Below are 20,263 nucleotides of genomic sequence, written 5' to 3'. Positions count from 1 at the left end.
TTCAATAAATATAGTTATAATGTTTTCTCGGATAGCTTTTTAAATGTTGAATTTCTGATTTTTTTCATTGGATGCAATCATCCTTGCGGTGCTGTCCATGGGTGCCCAATATACTGTATGAATGAATTCACAGCGATGGATTATTGTAATCATGACTATTCTAATTTGCATTGTTGTTTATATGTTCTAGCTGACTTCCATTTAATTAACCAGTTGGAAAACAGTGCGTTAATATCCTGCCCTGTTAACATGGTGGCGTTGGTGGTAATAGCTGTGGCAAAGGGGGAGAGGCAGATAAGGTGATTTTGAGATTTCTTCCTTCTCGCTTCCTTTCTAGTCCAGGGCTGTAATATAATTGGAACTCTCCTCCCTGAGTAAGATGTGGAAATATTGAATATGAATCATAATACTGTTATAATGATTTATTTAGCATGCATGTTTAATAAACCAGCTTCTCTATTGCCTGAGTGACTGCTGTATCCGGAATTCCATAAGGAGGCTTCAGATAACATCCAAACTAGTGTCTTCTGTTCTACACATCACTATCAGTGATTGTCCAGTGTGCGATTCTGTTTCCCTCAGGGCAGGGGAATGATACACAGAGGAGACACAGTTACAATGAGAATCATTTACATTTTAGATTTTAATTTTAATAATTTAGCAGAGGCTCTTATCCAGAGCAACTTATAGTAAACACATTACATTTTAAAAGAGCTAGGTGATACAACCACCAGTTTAGTAGTGCATTTTAATCAATGAATTAATTATTGGCAAAGGTCAGTGCTGGACAGAGGACCATACAAGTGGAACTATTTTAAGTTCTCTTTGAAAAGATGATTTTTCAGATGTTTTGAAGAAAGGTAAAGACTCAGCTGTCCTAGCCTCCAAGGGAAGCTGGTTCCACCATTCAAGTGCCAGGAAAGTGAAGAGTTTTGACTGCGTGGATTGGGAACTGGGTTGAGACATTCACAAACTCAGAGATGGCTGAACAGAGAGCCTGGGTAGGGATGTAGGTTTTGAGCATTGCCCAAAGGTGGGGAGAAGCTCCTCTTGTTTTTCCATAAGCCAGTGTAGGGTGCAAAGAAACGGGGTGACATGGAATATCTTGGCAAGGTTTAACCCCAGACGCACCACAGCATTCTCAATGAGTTTCAGGGGTTTGTTGTAACCGATTTAAACTAAATACTCCAAGCCTTCTTGCAATTATGTGGACTTTAGATCCTTACTTCGTGTGACTTAACATCCTCATTCTCTGACAACTGTGTTCATTGTTTCTAATTCCACTGTGTGGGACACAACTGCTCCACCCATGGAATCTGCCAGCTGCTGTTAGAGTCACAAGTAGAATCACATTCACAATTGCCTTCATTATGTGTGCTTGTCAAAGTTACAGCACATGTTTATATTACTCTCTTATTATTATTTTCCAATTTATTTTTAGCAGCACACTCTAAAGACTGAACAATGAAAGCTATCAACACAAAAGCAACTTTGTAACGTTTAGTTTCACAAGGATATTTTGTTTTTAATTAAAATTAAATAAAAATCACATTTTATTTAACTTTTCTTAATCATCACGCAAAGTCAGTAATCTGTTCTAAATCTTTCAATATATTTTAGATTAATTCCGACAAACCCTGTTGTGCTGCCCTGGCAATGCGATCTCTTGTGCAAAGCTAGACAGCCAGTGAACATTCAAAAGTCCTCCAATAAACACACAAGGCTTGGCTTTTCTTATATTTTACTGAAGATGTTTCCTCTTGTTGTTTTGTTTTGTAAAACTGAAACATTACAGAATAAGAATAAATCAGTACACAAAACATGAACATATGCATACATATAACTGTAACTACATAATTCCTCTCAAAGTGTAAAACAAGCAATGTAGCCTACTGTATGAAAACACAGTTCACCTACAAGTCACAAACAAATAAAGCAGAGCTAGCTACAGTTGTACTGCTAGCTAACAGAGCACATGTTTTACCAAACATAAAAACGTTTCTAACATGACATTCCTTACCAATGCAAGTGATTGGAAATTATTTACACATTACTTACAGGCACATAGACTCCAAGGCAGAAGCGTATCAGAAATAAATTCAGCAACATTAACCCAGCACTGACTTTCTTGCCTGTCAGAGTTCTACCGAAGAGAGTGCTTCCCTGAATTATTAACTCTGACCAGTAGAGGGCAGCACACAGCATGAACTTCTGAAATGTAACTTAATGAATTTGATATTTTAACTTTTTAAGCTCACTTTTTTACTTTTCCAACGAATAACTTATTTAACCCATTCACTTAACTTTAAAGACAGCACACCTGTTATAAATCAAACAAAATGCTTGTATCACTTGTTGATACTATGCTACATGTGTTAAATTGACATGTTTATGATTTATCACTAACAAAGGCTTTTTTTGGTCACAATTCTGAATGTCACACCACATGATCTAGTGTTGCACTATAGGATGAATCACACCAAAATACTATTTGTCAATGCAAGATTGGGCCTTGTGGTTAGGCGCTAGCATCCTAGCAGCATACTCACTTTAAAAGTAATAACTACAAAAAAGTAATTTATCTTTGGCATTTTTATGTAAAAAGTGTCACAATGAAAGACACTGAGAGGGCATGACAAGAGACAACTCACACTGTAACCCTTGCATGTCCTGGTGAGGTGTTTTCAGTACTTCCTTGTTGAACAAGGACCCCTCCTCCACAAGGGTCTACAAACAATTGCCCGTTTAAATATCACAATATGTCACACCAATTTATATCCATTTCTTATTCCATTTCATTTTTTATTCAAGTTTAAACTTTATGAAACATGCTTGGGACAGTCACACCATATGAGCTTTTTCATGTTTGGTTGAACATTTTTGGATAAGTGCAAATGAATCGCATGAATGTTCAGCATGTTTACATAAAGCAGCATGTTCTGAACAATATAAAACGTTTTTTGACTCATTTAAATTCTATTTATTTGTGTTTGACGCTTGGAACCACAAAAAGGCCATGTTACGTCAACCACCCATATATGTGTGTGTGTGTATATATGATGCATGGTGTTTTCTATTAGCTTGTTCAACATGTTTAACTGTGCAGATGGTACCTCCTCCCACAGTCCCTTATACAGGGCTGGGAATGTGGTTAGTGAAGAGGGCTGGTTAGCCGTAGATGGGTAAGATGTCACATTTGAAATCAGGACAACCTAAGACCGATTGTCTGATTGTGAGGGCATCTCCTGTGCACAGCCCTCTTCAGATCACCCCACAGATGTTTAATTGGATTCAGGTCTGGGCTCTGTCTGGGCCATTCCAAAACATTAATCTTCTTCTGGTGAAGCCATGCTTTTGTGGTTTTGGATGTGTTCTTTGGGTTGTTGTTCTGCTGAAAGGTGAACTTCCTCTTCATCTTCAGCTTTCTAATGGACACCTGAAGGTTTTGTGCCAAAATTGCCTGGTATTTGGAACTGTATATAATTACCTCCACCCTGACTAAGGCCTTGGTTCCAGCTGAAAAAAAACCAGCCCCAAAGCATGATGCTGCCACCACCATTCTTCACTGTGGGTATGGTGTTTGTTTTTGCAAACATCAGCCGGGCTTGGATGTTTTTCTCTGTCTTGCCACCCTACCCCATAGCCCATTCATATGAAGAATACAGAAGATTGTTGTCACATGTTGCAAACAGCCAGCACTTGCCAGAAATTCCTGCAGTTCCTTTAATGTTGCTGTAGACCTCTTGGAAGCCTCTCTGACTATTTTTCTTCTCGTCTTTTCATCAATGTGCAGTTCTTGGTAATATCTCTGTTGTGCCATTTGTTCTCCAATTGATGACTGTCTTCACTGTGTTCCATGGTATATCTAATGCTTTGGATATTATTTTGTACCCTTCTCCTGACTGCTTACTATCAACAATGAGATTCCTCTGATGCTTTGGAAGCTCTCTGCGGACCATGGCTTTTGCTCTGTGATGCAACTAAGAAAATGTCAGGAAAATCCTGAGTCACTTTAAATGATGGCAGGTGTGTAATGACTTCTATTTAACATGAGTTTGGATGTGATTGGTTAATTCTGAACACAGCCACATCCCCAGTTATAGGAGGGTGTGCAAAATTATGCAACCAGGTTATTGCAAGGTTTTTATTTTTAATTTTTCCCTCTGGAAGGTTTTAGTTTGTTTTTCAATTGAATTGCTCACATTATAGGTCACATTAAAAGTGGAAAAGGTTCTGACATGATTTATCTTTGTCTCATTCTTTTACATTGCAAAAACCTGACATTTTAACAGGGGTGTGTAGACTTTTTACATGCACAGTATAGTTACTTAGGTATGCACAAAAAGAAGTACAGTGTGATGAAGAAAGAAGATAAAAAGTTGAAAAGAAAAGTTTTGAGTGAGGAACAGAAGCATTCAATTTGCAGTGGTCTCTTAATTTTGTGTTCCTCACTCAAAACTTTTCTTTTTAACTTTTTATCTTCTTTCTTCATCACACTGTACTTCTTTTTGGTGCAGTGGTCTCCTCATTTTTTCCAGAGCTTTATAAGCAGGCCTGTGATGGCCAGAGAATTTTTGCAGACTAATATTCCCCCTTGAGGCTGGCTTATCATTGATTGGCAGCCTGATATATTTGTCTCACAATTATATTCAGAGTTGAAGTTATGCTAGTATAGATGGTTTACAAATGGATAATGTCTGCTCAGTCATCTACTCCCAAGGAAAAAAACAAGAAAAACAACTCCAAACCAACATTGGTATATTCAGACTGTTTAAACCTGAGTTGTCTAATTTGGACTTTTGATACAATATTTATAGCTGGTTACTCATGGTCATAACAAAGAGTAATACATTGTTGAGGTAGCACAATGTTTTGGTCCTGCTTGCCCTTGACCTGTCAACATTTTTGGAACAATGTGGAAGGGGTTGGCCAAGATATTGCCTGAACCTCCCTAGACTGGGAGGTTTTCTGTTCTACTTTCTGTGTGGTGTCATCTGCAACCTTAAGTAGCTTAGCTGATGAATTGGACGAACAGTGGTGTTCAGTAAAACATATAAAACATTCTCAATATAGTTTGAAATAATATATATTTACATCTTTACAAAATCATATTTACAATACATACAATTTACATTTCCCAAATAAAAAAATCTGTACAGTGCAATATATTGTTTGGACAGTGTGATTACATGGTCATAGTAACCTACTGTCACTGTAATCATAATGAAAGCATTTTGAAATATGACTTTTCTCTAATAAAAAATATTAATCACATTGATTTATATAATAAATAAGTAATTTACTAATTCATTTACTCTGAATTAATTATGCATAATGATGACATAGATTAACCCACAACCTGTAGTACTAGACCTGTAGTCGTCCTTCTCCTGTATTAGAACTGAGTGCACACAGGAAGACCAAAACATCTCATCCTCACAACGACATGTTGCACCTCAGACCAAACGCTGTTTGGGGCTAGTACTCCTGCCACGATGCTCATCAGAATTGCTCCAAAAATTACTTGGGCTCACCTTTAAAGTTGGAATTTGCTCTACAGAGGATGATGTTGGTGCGTTTCTAATGTCCTTCGTTACAGTTGCAGAAGGTGCCAAAGAGGAGAGACTCCATATGAATGACCTCAGACAGGGCTGGAATGAGGGTCATGATGCAGTCACCTGGGAATGATGTAACCATACGGTTGCTGCAGACACAGAGAGCCATGATTGGGTAGAGGGTGGCTATAGTAGTACTCCACTAGAGCTGCCAAGGAGGGAAAGGTCATCTCTGACTCCAGGAAAACACAAGAATCCTGAACAAACAAAACAACATGGACATCAAACATGACTGATGTGGTACTGGAATCCACCAAAGTATCCTCCAACATTGATTTTCTCAGACAATTTAAAGAAAGCTGGTTCTGACCTCCTCAAAGAGCCTGTAGTTTCTCGCCTTGCCCAGACTCACATCCCAAACCACCAGGACCTGATTCAATGACAACAAAATGTACATTCACTTTATACATTTATAAAAAAAAATTACATTCACTAAATCAGTGTATTACAAACATTGCATTAGGGTGTGTTTATGCATCACAGAATGTGTTGGTATTATGTACCTTTGATGTCTTTGTTCCTGAATTTCTGAAGCAGTAGAGGCCATCTTGTGGGTTTCTGGAGCTTTCCTTGAATAACCTGTCAATTAAAGCACATTACTAATTTATCTGTTAGACTCAGGCTTGACTTAAGACTCAGACTTGAGTAAGACTCTAGCGTTGACTCAGACTCAAGAGTTGACTCAGTGGCTTGAACTGAGTCAAAGCAATAGTATGAAAGCAATCAAACATGGTTTTAATGTGGTTAATAGCCTTGACTCCAGTCCAGCCATGATGTTTATCTTGTCATTGTGCTTCTCCATTGGTCGAAAAGCACAATGACAAGATAAAACAGTAATAATTTCCCTATTTGAACACTAGTCAGCGCTGAAGTCCATAGACAGAAATGAACTATACAGAAAGAATTAAGTGTTTCTTACTTCTCAACACTGCTTGTTTCGGTTGTGTCCACAAATACAGAATCTGGTAATTGCACCTAAGATTAGAAACAGGTGCCCAAAGGAAATAAGGACAGATAAATAAGCTGGTAATGAAATGTATCAGCAGTCCAGAATAATCTATAATACACTTATAATCTATAATACATTAATAATATTTAGTACGCTAAATAGGATTGTGCAATGAGATTACAGAGTTTAAAATAAGGTCCTACGCATGTACCACTGTGTAAACAACAACATAGTAAACACAACACAACAGAAGTGTTTTTCTTATAGCCTGTGCCAGACTTATAGCCAATGGCAAATATGTGGCTGCTTACATTCTCATAGTCATCATCAGAATCCACATCGGCGTCCTTGCATAGATTATTTTTCTTTCTTAAAGCAGCAGGCACCTCGTCCACTGAGGATCGGAAGCTTTGTCCATCTGGAGACGATCTTCTGAAAATAAATTGGTGTTTTAGAAGTATGCTGATGACAGTTATTTGTGTGCTCCTGATTATATAATGACGTCTTGAGATACAATTACACTGTAAAGAGCCAACAGTGAATACTTTCTATGGTGTATTCTCTCATTTATGGAACCTTGTGTATGTGGCGAGAAAAGAAAGATTCTCACTGTGAGGGGCGTCGGGGGGGTTTCGGCTTTGCTATAGGGCAGGGAGGTTTGAGGACCACGGGGGGCTTGTGCATTCCAGGCTTGTTGTGGTTCAGTGCTGGCAAGACCTGTGATGGCAGCTCTGGTGCTGGTCTGGGACTGAGGCAGTGGTTGGGCACGCTTGGGTTGTTACTGAGTTTGTTGCTACGGCAAACAGGTGGGCTGCGGCTGGTGTCCAGTACCATCTTCCTCTCCAGGTCACTACAGATGTGTAGGGTGGCGGGAGATTGGGGGACCACTGGGAAGGAAGGCCTACAGTCTCGGTGGTTTCCCTCAGGTGAAGTGGAGATGGACGACTTCCCCAACATGACCTGCTTCTTCAGGTTGGCCACGGGTGGTGTGGGGAGGGGCAGTTTCTTAGAGGCCTTGTGATTGGAAGGAGGAGGGGGGGGCGGCTTATTTGGGATGTCCATGTGTCTATGATGGTTTTGGACAACCTCACCCTGCTTGGGTGGAGGTAGGGGCGGAGGTGTTTTTTTTAGATTGGCGACAGAGTGGTTCCTGTTGGGAGCAGGGACTGGAGGGGGGACACATTGTCTGAAGCCTGACGGGACTGGAGGAGGTGGGTAGGATGGTGGTGGAACGGTGGGTCTTCCTTCAATAGTGACAAAACAGAGGAAAAAAATCCTAAATCACTGACACATTTATTTAGAGTTGAGAGACTTTGGTTTCACTTGTATGCAGCATATAAAATGCACTGCCAAACTGAACAACAACCCCACTGCAATGACAAACCTGTCTCACAATTCCCACCAAATACAGCCCAAAGCGCAAAGGTATTCAGTGCACAGTACCTGTAGAAGGTGATGGGCTGTCTGGTCTTACATAGTCCTCTTCATCATCTACATCGTCGTCATCTGACATGTAATCTAAACAAGAAGGCGCCATAGTTGTTATTTTACAGACCTAATGACGTCTCGGGAAACAAAGACATACATAGAAAAATATTGTATGCTTTCTCTGAAGAATCAAAACAAATTAAATCAAAAAAAGGCCTTGGTTGCATAACTGTGTACACCCTTTATAATAGGGATTTGAAATGTCTTTAGATTCAACCAATCACAACCCAAATCATGTACAAACATCCTCTGCAAAAAATTTAGGATAAATGACAAAATCCAAGTGTGCTTGGTAGATAGAGATATGACAGAGATCTATCCAAACAGACTAACTCCCATAATTCAAGCACTTGTTTACATTGTGTTAGTTTATACAACAGCGGACCATGGTCAGTCTGACACACAAGCTTATAAATTTTTCTTATTTTTCAGAGAAATTGTCCATTTGTTTTTACTGAAATATTGTTTGGTTAAGCCTTTAAATCAACAAAAATATTGTATGCTTTCTCTGAAGAATTAAAACAAATTAAATCAAAAAAAGGCCTTGGTTGCATAATTGTGTACACCCTTTATAATAGGGATTTGAAATGTCTTTAGGTTCAACCAATCACAACCCAAATCATGTACAAACATCCTCAAGAAATTATCCATTTGTTTTTACTGAAATATTGTTTGGTTAAGCCTTTAAATCAACAAAAGCTGAATTTTCAAGAAACAATAGACATTTGACATCCACTGTATTGCTTCAGAATGGATTGGTCTCTTACTGCCTTCTGGTTCGTCTGTAGCATGGGTTAAATCCAAGGTGCGTTCGATAGATCCATAGAAGCTTTCTGCATCTGAATCCGAGTCACTATGGCAACAGAGATATGTTATTGGCTACAAAGAAAACAAGGACCATTGAATTGACTAAGTGATTATGCATTCATGCTTTTGGTTAGACAGAGCTTATACTGTACGAGATAATCTAGGAGATAGAACGTGCAGACTGAAAATCAGAGCCTTCAGCGAATGGCCATTTATCAGAAAGAGGAAGTGACCTCAGATTAGATGATCTGGATAAAAACGTTTATGTTTTTCTTACCTTGGAACATGTAAATCCCTTCTGTCATTATAATGATCAATTTCTTTGCGCAGATTTCGCATCCATTTCTGTTAGTAAACAATAAATGATCAGTATTACATTGTTTATATATTATTAATATATTATTAATATATTGTCTATATGCTGCTGTTGTGGAAATGTGAGATGTGAAATGTTTTGTACATATCTCCCCCTCACCCTTCTCTCATCCTCACTGGCTGCAGAGAAGTACCATGTCCGGTGCTTCTTACTGAAGTGGACAATTTTGAAAGGAAACACATTACTGGATGTTGTCTCTTCCGCTGCCCTCATCACCCTGTCAATAAGACCCATTGGGGAAAGAAAATACATGTGAAATATATATTTTATTATCCATATGATATCTTGCTTTGAAAATGTACTTTTCCCCTTTGTGATTTTCTGTATTTGCCTTAGTTAAAAATGTATTTCATATCTCCCAGATCATCCAAAACCTATAATAAATAAATGGAACATGAATGACACATGATTATTGTACATGTTTCAGGTCTAAACCAAACTGAAATGTGACAGAACCTGAATTGAGAACTAAAAATATTGTTTCTGAGTGAAAATCAAGAAAGTCAGAAAGGGGTGAAATACTTTTTGAGGGGACTCTATTTCCTGACTATATATTCCACCTAGTATTTGGAAGTATGTTACATTAAAGTAAGGAAAATACACATATGTCTGTATTTTAAAAAATGTTAAAAAAATGATCCCCAAAAATATTTTAAATGTACTAAGTGAAAACAGATACATGAACACCAAATAATTACACATGTATGTACAAGGCACAGTGGCAGGGGAAAGTACAGAGCAGTAAGCCTCCTCCTCGGTTATCAAATTAATTTATTTGCAGGGTAAAGCCCCTCTGGCAGCTGAGTCGTTGGTTAATTAATTAACTCCAATGTTGATCACATTATTGCTGTAACAACATGGCACGCTGTCTTCTCTGTGTCCTATTGTTTGTCGGTGTGGCAGGATGGACTGGCTGGACTGACCATATTTCTACGTGCCAGAGCAGCCCAGTAGCCTTCAGATGTGCAATTACACAGTTACAGGCGCCACCATGGAGCTGCCGCATGCGCTTTAAGGGAAGGCGGAAAGGGAGAAGCTCTGTTTTCAACAGCCACTTTTACTTTTCTACAAGGAAAAGGCACAGCTGAACAGTTCCGTCTCCACCGACTTGTGACATAGCTAGCTTACTTCTCTTATTTGGTGCCAGTTAAAGTTCATGGGTGCATACATTTGAGATTTTTAAGCAAAATCTTGATACATTATTTTAGAGGAAGTGGCAGACGACTTGTTGAGAAATAGTTTTCAATGCCAGCAGCCTTTTTCAACTAATCAGATTTGTCATTACAACCATTGATTGCAATTGATAATATAACATAACTGACAACTGCATATTGTCTAGAGAGGACAGAATACATACTGGACACTGACCTGTTGTAACCATTGAGAGAAAAGGCACCTTGAGGCGTGGGACTGGTACTGCTCTTAAAATAGTACATACATCCTTTGTGAATGATTATGTAGCGGAGAGGCCCTGTAGGAGAGCAGAATAAGAAAACAACAGGGAAAGGTCACACATAACGCAGGTCTTACACATAAATGACACAAAAGGCTGATTTTTTATTTTTTTATGATAGAATGAATGCATGCAGTGCCATTCCCCTCAGACCTGAGTCGGAATCCTGTGGTATAGTTAGCATGAAAAAATCACGATAGGTATGTACAACTCTGGAATAAATTGAGACCACTGCACCTTTTTCCTTTTTCTTTCCTTTCCGTTAAAATTAAGAGACCACTGCAAACTGTTCCTCACTCAAAACTTTACTTTCCAACTCTTTTGGAAAGGAAAGAAAAAGGTGCAGTGGTCTCTTAATTTTTTCCAGAGCTGTATATGTGTGTCTATGTAATCTTATATTGTCAAGCCACTCACACTTCATAAGGCTGAATTGGCTTCCTCCTTTCTTGTGCAGGTACCCAGAGTGGCCCACCCCCCCTGGCATGGTGAGCAGGTTCTGAGCCCCAATGGCCCTCATGGGGATGGGCCAGGAGATCTCGGATGAATTCATGTTTCTGAGAGGGACAGGAAGAGAGCAATAGCACATCAAACATCACTTATCTCAGAGCTGGCAAAGGGCTGAACTTATGGTCCATATACTATAGGTTAATCTTGACATTGTAGCGATACAACGCTAAATTAATCAGTGGGTAGCAGTCACTCTCAGTAAGCTCAAGCATTTTACAGTTACAGTTTACTCAAAATCTGACTACAGCAAAAACATTACCAGCCATGACCAAAGGACACTTTGAGACAAGGATTCAGACAATATCAATTCAATGACAGAGGATTGAAACAACACCCAATCACAGCTCTGACCTACATAGCTGGACGGAGAAAATGCATTTCTGCCACAAACTCGCAAGATGTTCCACTTCAAAGCTTTTGCGTTGAGTTCAATGAACAATAACACCACATCAATTAGAGAAACAAACATGTGAACAAACTGCCCAACCAGCAAGGCTGCCACCCGGTCCTAACCCATTCATAATACCTAGCTGACATGTCCCAGCAGTGGCTTACCTCCTGCTCATACGTCTCCTGAGGGTCTGAACTGCTGAGCTCTTCCTGAGCTTGCTGGCTGTGGAGGCCAACGCAGGGAGGAGATCCATAAACAAACCACACTCCCTCTGCTAACTTCTAATTCAGACTGAGGTGCAGACTCAGAGAGACGAACAAACACACTCGCACTATTCTGAATCTCCACAGCCCTGAAACAGACCCAATACAACCTGTGGTCTGAAACTTTAACCCTAAAGTGGACAATCTCACAGGAAACTGGACATTTCCCCTGGAATGTGCCTCATGCCCTTTTGGAGCTGTTGATTACGCCCTGTGCTGTCGGCTTCCTGCCTGCCTGCCTCCCTGTTGGCCTGCTTGCCAGTCCTTGCACTGACGATGGCTCCCTGCCTTCTGGGAGGGAGCACAGACAAACCAGCCTAATGAAGCAAGGAGCAATAAGCTAACTTGGGGAAAATATAGCCTATCTGATTCATTCTATAAATGACTGTGAAGCACCAAAGGAAGGGAGAGGGGCCACAGTTGAGCGTCTAGGGGCGGTGGAGGGGCGTAGGGTCTGAATGTTTGAGGAAGATGATAATGAGGCGTGATTCATCTGCAGGCCCCCCCCCCCCCCCCCCCCCCCCCCCCATGGAGTCAGTCAGACAATTTAGTGGTCCACATGATACAACTGCCCGGCAGAGAGCTTCAGTAAGAATGAAAGAATGTAATTTAGCCTGATTTGAGGATTACGCCGGGCATGAGAAGTGGAAGGCATTACTGCAAACGCCTTCAAGTTGAAATGTGTTTATGCTTCCTATCTTCAGCATCTAAATTGGCCTGTGACAAGGCAAGCAAATTTGCGTGAGTTGGCACAGTGGGTTGGCTTGGTTGTTTTTGATTTGTTTCTGGCCTCCACTTCAAGGCAACTTGAAAGGACAACAGCAGCATTTATCTGACCTGCTGGCCCCTTTTGATGTCAGTGTTGTTTCCACTGGGAGGCTGTTGTACAACCGCTGTTTACAAAGGATGCCTGCTGGGACCTACAGACAAATTCCGTCCAGGAACATGACTGCACCCTGTGGCAGCAGTATTTTGGGTGTTGGATATTTGTGGTTGAATTGTTTTTGTGCAATTTTACTTACAATGGACGACCACAGAACTTTGTTTAATGGGTCAGCATTGTCAAGCCTGAATCCTGGTAGTTAATCAATTGTTGAAAAAAATGCATCATCAGAGAGACGATGTAGCCATGATACTCGTTGATGCACAATGCTGTTTCATGAGAGGGTTTGAGGGACTTTACACAGACATCACAGTACTGACCCCACCGTTCTGGTTCACACGCTTGAAGACAAACTATTACAGAGGTGTGGCGAAAACACATCCTCTGAATGACACACTTTGGAAAGCGAACCAAATAGTCTACCACAGCCTTTTACATTCAAACATCTCAGTCACATCATTGCTAAAGTGAACTTTCGTAGTTACATTACCAGTTCTGCAGGTGTCTGCCCAGCTGTTGGTGACAAAAACTAATAACAGATGGCTCCGCCATAGTTGGTTAAAGAACGTTGAGCATGGTCTCACAGGTGTACAACACTAGCTAAACGTGTCTACTTCACAGAGGAAGGGGAGTAAGCCAGACTATAAAAGGAAACGTGATTACTGAAATAAAAGTAGAAAAAAACTGCTTTTCGGGGGGTTTCTGTTCCCCTGGTCAAGCTAGTATATAACACTACTTGCATTTCTTTACGCCTTCAGTCATGGAAGGCCTATTTGTGGTAGCAATATCATCATTCTGCTCTTTTGTGGAGTTTGGCTTTCCCCTGCATCACTTCCTGTCTCCAAATATGAGCATAGCTCCACAGGAAGCTGCCACTCTGATTAGAGACTCACAGTTTCACAATGCACGGAAAGAGAGGGAGGCTGTGTGTGTCCAGAATAACAAATACTAGCAACATGAAAATACAAACACAAACTCCTCTCATTACAGCTTCAAGACTAATAGCTTAAGTGGATCCCTTTTACTTCCTGAACATTCCAATCACAATCAGAGTCACAATCTGAGGTGTTGTAATGAAAGTGGTGTTCCACAGTTGGAATGCTTGTGAGAATGTGATATTCATTCATTTGGACTGACATCTTTCCTTTGACATAAAGGCACAATATGCAGATCAAACAATAAAAAAACTGCCACATTTATAAATATAAGCCATTTTGCACACATTCTTATGCAGAGCAACAGGTTATAGTGTGTGAATAAATTGTCATACTTTTTTATACCAGTGTAAACAGCCAAAGAATGGGAGTAGAAAAATTGATCTATTCGAATTTATAGACATAGCTATAGACAAGGACTGACCATCCATCATATGAGAATTATATTATCAACCATATGAGGCTTTACAGGGTTTGATAATAAATCCATTGTTTACAAACAACAAAGTGAAATAAACTCTTCCAATAGGTTCAGACAGAGTAACTAAACTCATTTTAATTTTGATTATCTAAGAATAAATTTAAAACAATGGAAATAACATTTGCAGACTGACCAGTTTTGAACAGTTGCGAAAATAGTAAATCACGTTTGTCCAACAGCTCCCCGACGAAACACTTTTGGTGACATATAGGCATGTTGGTTTCTCATTACCAAGACATTGTTATTTCTCATCGACGCCTGCAATCACTGATCAACCTGACTTCAAGCCTTTTGCTTTCTCTGCATCCTCCCAATATCTTTAAACTGAGCCGGTAACACAGGAAAGTCTCACGGCGCAGACTTACATGATTTCACGTTCCCAACACATTTTCAGACTGGGCTTGGCAACGAGGACAAACGACTTCTTTTTCCTCACTGACACAGCCATGGATGGGCCGTCCCTGCCACCATGTTATCCTTGACAGGTCGGGAGAACGGCAAGCCGGGACAGACAGGGTGCTACTGTACCGACAGGTAAATGTACAGATAGATTGGTAGATAGATACTCCTGATAGAGCCTGCAGGGGCCGTCCGTCTGTGGTTAGAGAAACTGTTGGCCTGTCATTTCCGGAGGGCCTCGCATCGCAGCCTACGCTCCGCATTGGCCGACTTGCATGAGAAGCAACTTCCTGCTCTCCGAAGCAGAGCGGCTAATTGGATGACACCTTCGTGCATTCAACCCCTCACCCAACAGGCTCACAGTTTGCTGGGTGTTGGAGGGACTTTCCACCACGGAATAATGAAAGCGATCACACCGTCAGAATCTCCTGAGAATTCCTCCATAACCCACAGGCAGGACACCATGTCCTATATGACATCGGAGGTATCCACAACACATACATTAGAGAGCAATACAGAACATCAGCCATGGGTAATAATGTGTAGAAACTGTAATAGTAATAGTGTTATAATATGGTTACCACACAGAAATAATGTGATGAAATGGTAATTACTCAGTAATTACATGATTAAATAAGGAAGATTGATTTGTGTCATTAATGATGCAAGACACATTGTTTTCCTCAGCAACAACCACAAAGGGTAAACCTTATACATGTCATCTCAATGAAATGAAAGCAAATGTCTGCTGTACCCTCCATGCTGACCATGACACAAGTTGAGGTTACTTTAAATGAGTCACTGGCTTATGACCCCCTGGGTCATACACAATGTTTCTCAATGAGTTCCCAGAATTCTTGTCTAACCTTGTAGTCATGGCAGATAGTATTCACATTTTTTCCGATTTCAATATTCATATGGAAAAGTTCAACGACCCTCTTCAAAACGCCTTTGAAGCCATAATTGACTCAATGGGCTTTTGTCCAACATGTCTCAGGTCCAACACACTGCCACAATCACACCTTAGATTTAGTCCTGTCATGTGAAATAGATATTGCAGATCTAATAATCATTCCCCATAATCCTGGAACTTAATCAAGGATCTAAACTCAACACCAGTGGCGTCGTTAGGCCTGGGCATCCAAGGCTATAGCCCCGGATCTCAAATTGACCCAAAAGAATTATAATACAAAAATATCCCCTGATCTATTCATCTATAATCCGACTGTGCATTATGACATTGTAGGCCGCTAGCGTGTACATCAAACACCCTGTACTTTCTGTCTCGGGGGGGCGGCAGGTGGGTGGGCTAAGCCCCATATGTATTGTGATCCTAGCGATGCCTCTGCTCAACACTGTGAAATACTTTAGATATGGTTGCCCCACTAAAAACAAAAGGCATTTGTAACAAGAAACTTGCTCCCTGGTACACAGACAATACTTGAGCACTCAAACAGGTGCTCCACCAAGTTGGAAGTATTCAGACTAGCCTGGATAGACAGTACACTACAATACCGAAATACACTCGCATCTGCTTGATCAGGTTATTTCTCCATCCTGATTGAGGTGAACAAACACATTTCTATTTGATATGGTTGCAAAGTTAGCAAAAAAGAAACGCTCAACAAGTGAAGTGGGTCTTCACTTCAGCAGTAATGAATACACAAACCTTTTTGATGAAAAAAGTTATAATCTCAGTTATCCTGAGAATGCCCAAAACTTCTCTGACCAGGTGTCAATGGGGACACTTGAATTCTTTGAACTTGTATCGCTCGACACATTCACTAAATTAGTAATGAGTTCTAAACCCACAAATTGTCAACTAGATTCCAACTAAATTCCTTAAGGAGCTACTTCCTGTGCTAGGTCAGCCAATGTTGAACATAATTAATTGCTCCCTTTCCTCCGGATTTGTACCAAACTCACGAAAAATAGTGGAAATAAAGCCTCTTCTAAAAAAATCTCATCTGGATCCAGATATATTATATAGGCCAATATCGAACCTTGTGTTAGAAAAATTTGTTTCCCGACAACTGAATGCCTTCCTGAAGACAAATAACATTTAAGAAATGCTCCAGTCCAGTTTCAGACCTCATCTTAGCGCGGGGACTGTACTTGTAAAGGTAGAATGACCTTCTAATGGCCTCAGACAAAGGCTCTGCATCCATTCTGTTGCTTCTTGATCTTAAAGCTGCCTTTGACACTATTGATCACTCTCTTCTCTTAGAGTGATTGGAAACCCATATTGGGTTACGTGGACACATTCTAGCCCGGTTTAAATCATATTTATCTGAAAGAAACCTCAGCGTTATCCTCAACCCTGACCTCTTCTATAATGAAAATATGATAAAATATATCTCAAGCTGCTATTTTCCATCTTTGGAACATTGCAAAAACCTGTTAGGGCTACGGCTGATATTAAGGTTTTATTGTTAACCTATAAAGCAATACATGGACTTACTCCTAATTACCTAGTTGACATGATCCAGCAATACATTCCTACAAGGGCTTTATAAATATTGATTGATTGATATTGGTCAGCGCTGCCCCGCTTTAGCTATGCCTTGTCAATCTGCAACTTCATGAGGTATTTATGGTTAGAAGACTGGATGATGCAATTCCCTCCAGCAACTGAGGTCTAAACTTCCTGGTTGAACGAACAGCATGATGAGAAGCAGAATGGCATAGGATGTGCTGCAGAGGACACATGTCTAGACATGGACAGCCCAAGTCCACTGGGAGATAACATTAAATTGGGGAGTAAAGACAAAACCTAATGATGGTAAATAGCTGGTCCAAGGCTTTGAATTGCACAATAAGGGAATGGTAGGATTGATGTTATTAAAAATCAACATTACTTCTGTCTTGCCTTCAACTAATTGACAAAAGGCATTTTTAGTTTAGAGATCTCTGAAATAATAAATAACAAAGATGCAAATTATTTTGGCATGTCAATGGCATGTTAACATTTTACACTTTTTTCATGCAATAGCACAAGCAATCCTCATGGATGCGTTAATGTAGGGTATTTGAATGGCATTTCAGCGCATTTGTCTTTGTAGCTTGTAATAAGAGGCTTTTCATTTATTTCTTGGTTGTAGGAAGAACACATGATTACTTGAAACAATTTTATTTCAAGCCATTTAACGCAGCTCAACAATGAATGCATTTCAATGAAAGCACATCTTTCACCTATCTGAGGCTAAACCAAAGTTGTTGCCATGGACACAAGGTTAGAACCTTTCTTTCTCCATATGGTATAAAAGGGTTATTACACCGCATTTAAGTGAATAAAATACTATTACACGGCTACAATGTATTATGGTATATGGTTATACAGTAAAACACAATCAAGCGATTGTTTACCATTGTTAAGATATTTATCACATTCTCATTGTCCTTTCATCAACTTCCTATGGAAGACCAAGTCAAATGGCCTAATGAAAGATATAGTTCGTAGCACCGGAGGTTGTTTCTATCAGCTCTGTGAGTCATCCGTGACTTTCCAATGAAACAATAACAGAAACTAAAACAATTTACTGATGTTAAAGGCGATGCAATAGGGAAAACATTGTTCCAATGATCTATGCATTAAACAGAATATTAACAATTGCCCCAGCTGAATTATGTTAGATGTTAATGTGGTGCTTACCCATTGAGACCTGCTGAACAAGGCTGGTGTATTTTCAAAGCCCCAGTGGTTTGCAAAGAAACAAAAGGCCACTTCCTGCACATATTCAGTGCCAAAAGTGAAGTGACAACCTCTCATGTATGACTAAAGATTAGTGTGTACACTTGCCAAAATACTCAGAAAAACTTGTCTCGCCCATGTCATTATGTCATTAACTGGATGGTGCCTCGTCCAAGCTGCACGTACCTTTAGAGGGATAATCACACATCATCAACTTCTCCTTCTTAAAATGGCAAATAAATGCTGTATATTTTGTTAGATTTAATAAAACAGTTCCCCAATTTTGTCATATTCAACTGTATCTACAGCCCTGTGTCATGGCAACAAGTCCAAACCAGAAAGGTTTCCTCCAAGGCATGCCCCTTGAGCCATTCTGTTTGCAGGCGTCTGAGCCAACGCAGGGAGTCGCTAGAGTGCAATGAAACCAGGACGATGCTCCCCCACCCCACTGTGGGCAATGCCAGCCAAGACGCATTGCCCAAGGGACTTTCCAGCTACAGGTCAGTAAACTGGCCTGTTTCCAACTGGATGCTAAGTGATGTTTGGTCTTTTAGTGGTCGCTGAAGATCCAATGACACTTAGTATGCGGGTATTATTCATGATTTTCTGATAAAGTAAAATGCTGTTAGGCCAGTCCAGGTTTATTTAGCATGATTAACTAAACTTCACAAAAACAGTGAAGTAAAAATAAGTATGAAATATATCTGAATCATTAAATGCTTCTTGGACCTGCTTTATGGAATTGTATACTACACGTTACCATGCATTAGAGAAGATCAAAACTAAATGCAACCTGAACAACAAAATAAAAGCAAGACCCAGTCAGTTTTCCATGCCGAATGGTGGGCAGTAGCACACGTTCTGTTTCCCCCATGTTGCATATAAGACTCCTCTGAGACAGGGCTAGGAAAGAGCTTGTGAAAGTGAAACAATAAGACTCACCATGGTGATTCCTGTTAGAACAGAACAGGCAGAGTGCTAGCAGGGAGATAACTGTGCATCATGTCACCATAAAGACCAGAGAGGAAGTACTTGGACTACCTTGTCAGATGGGCAACTTCCAGTTTGTGTAAGATGAGTTCTCTCTCACAGCAGACGACAGGGCTTTCTAGTATAGTTTGTGTTTCTCTGACCACTTACAGGCTGACAGACAAACTGACTTCTGGTGGTTTTTTACCAACCCTCTCATACCACACTACACTACTCAATTATCCACGCCCACCAAAGCACATTGAATGGGAGAGTTGGATAGCAAAATGCGAATGCAAAACAATTTAGAAAGAACAAGTGGAAAATTATGTATACACTTCAAAGTACTTCTCAAGATGTATTTGTACTTTATATGTATAAAGAGAAATAACTTGGATCGCTCTTCATACTGTATTGTGTGAGATAGTATTGTATAAAAATGGAGAAGTTGGAAATAGTCTAAAATATATGTCTTGCACAAGAGCTTATGAAATGTAAACTCTAATTAAATAGGAACAGCAATGTCTGGTACTCTGCTGTCATTTACAGCACTGAATACATAAAGTATTCACTTTGTATCTGACCTTTGCTCTAGTTTGTGTCAGTGGGAGATGACATCAGTCTGAGGTTTTAGGCTGCTTTTTTATCACCAAGAAAGGATAGGCTCCACTGTTTATTTTATTTTTTCTCAATGATAAATGTATGTGAATAAATGTAATTATATTTTCTTTGATCCATAATGCAAATGTATGAATCAATCATTGCAAAGCACGGTCTGCACCTGCAAGACAGACCAGGGCTGTGTACGTAAATATCATCAAATTGGTAACATTTGGTATTTTTGGCACACATGCTCATGGTTGTGAATCTAGCAAACTGATTAACTATGGTTTAAGTTGGCCTCATGGAGGCACAATTGGAGAGGGCTTTGTTAAATCTGCAGCATTTTTTATTTGTTTGGACATTTGGCGCTTATGAGTCTCCCAGCACTATGACACCAATGCTATGTATATTTGTTTTTTCTCTTCCTTTTCGCACTGACTTTACTAGTAGGTA

At 39.9% G+C, this 20,263-nt stretch overlaps 1 protein-coding gene across 5 annotated transcripts; it reads right to left on the bottom strand.

Moving 5' to 3' along the window:
• Positions 1-4,478: 4,478 nt before the first annotated feature.
• sh3bp2 (SH3-domain binding protein 2) lies at positions 4,479-18,271 on the bottom strand. 5 transcript variants are annotated; one of them, XM_010877307.4, is made up of 13 exons: positions 18,200-18,271; positions 11,103-11,242; positions 10,604-10,706; positions 9,335-9,452; positions 9,137-9,204; positions 8,820-8,905; positions 8,008-8,082; positions 7,175-7,808; positions 6,876-6,996; positions 6,535-6,590; positions 6,119-6,194; positions 5,926-5,985; positions 4,479-5,812 (listed from the first exon to the last, which is right to left on the bottom strand). In XM_010877307.4, exons 2-13 carry the CDS (start codon positions 11,236-11,238, stop codon positions 5,675-5,677), a joined length of 1,671 nt encoding a protein of 556 aa, XP_010875609.1. In that variant the 5' UTR covers positions 11,239-11,242; positions 18,200-18,271; the 3' UTR covers positions 4,479-5,674. The 5 variants fall into 5 exon arrangements, with proteins under 5 accessions (XP_010875609.1, XP_010875610.1, XP_010875607.1 ...); XM_010877308.5 differs by lacking the exon at positions 18,200-18,271 and adding an exon at positions 13,223-13,923; XM_010877305.5 differs by lacking the exon at positions 18,200-18,271 and adding an exon at positions 11,751-12,260 and having other exon boundaries at positions 6,876-6,993.
• Between the last annotated feature and the right edge of the window lie 1,992 nt (positions 18,272-20,263).

Source organism: Esox lucius, chromosome 14 (assembly GCF_011004845.1).
Source record: "Esox lucius isolate fEsoLuc1 chromosome 14, fEsoLuc1.pri, whole genome shotgun sequence".
NCBI lineage: Eukaryota > Metazoa > Chordata > Actinopteri > Esociformes > Esocidae > Esox > Esox lucius.
The sequence above is the reverse complement of the archived record's forward strand: the minus strand, read 5'-3'. Positions and strand labels throughout refer to the sequence as shown.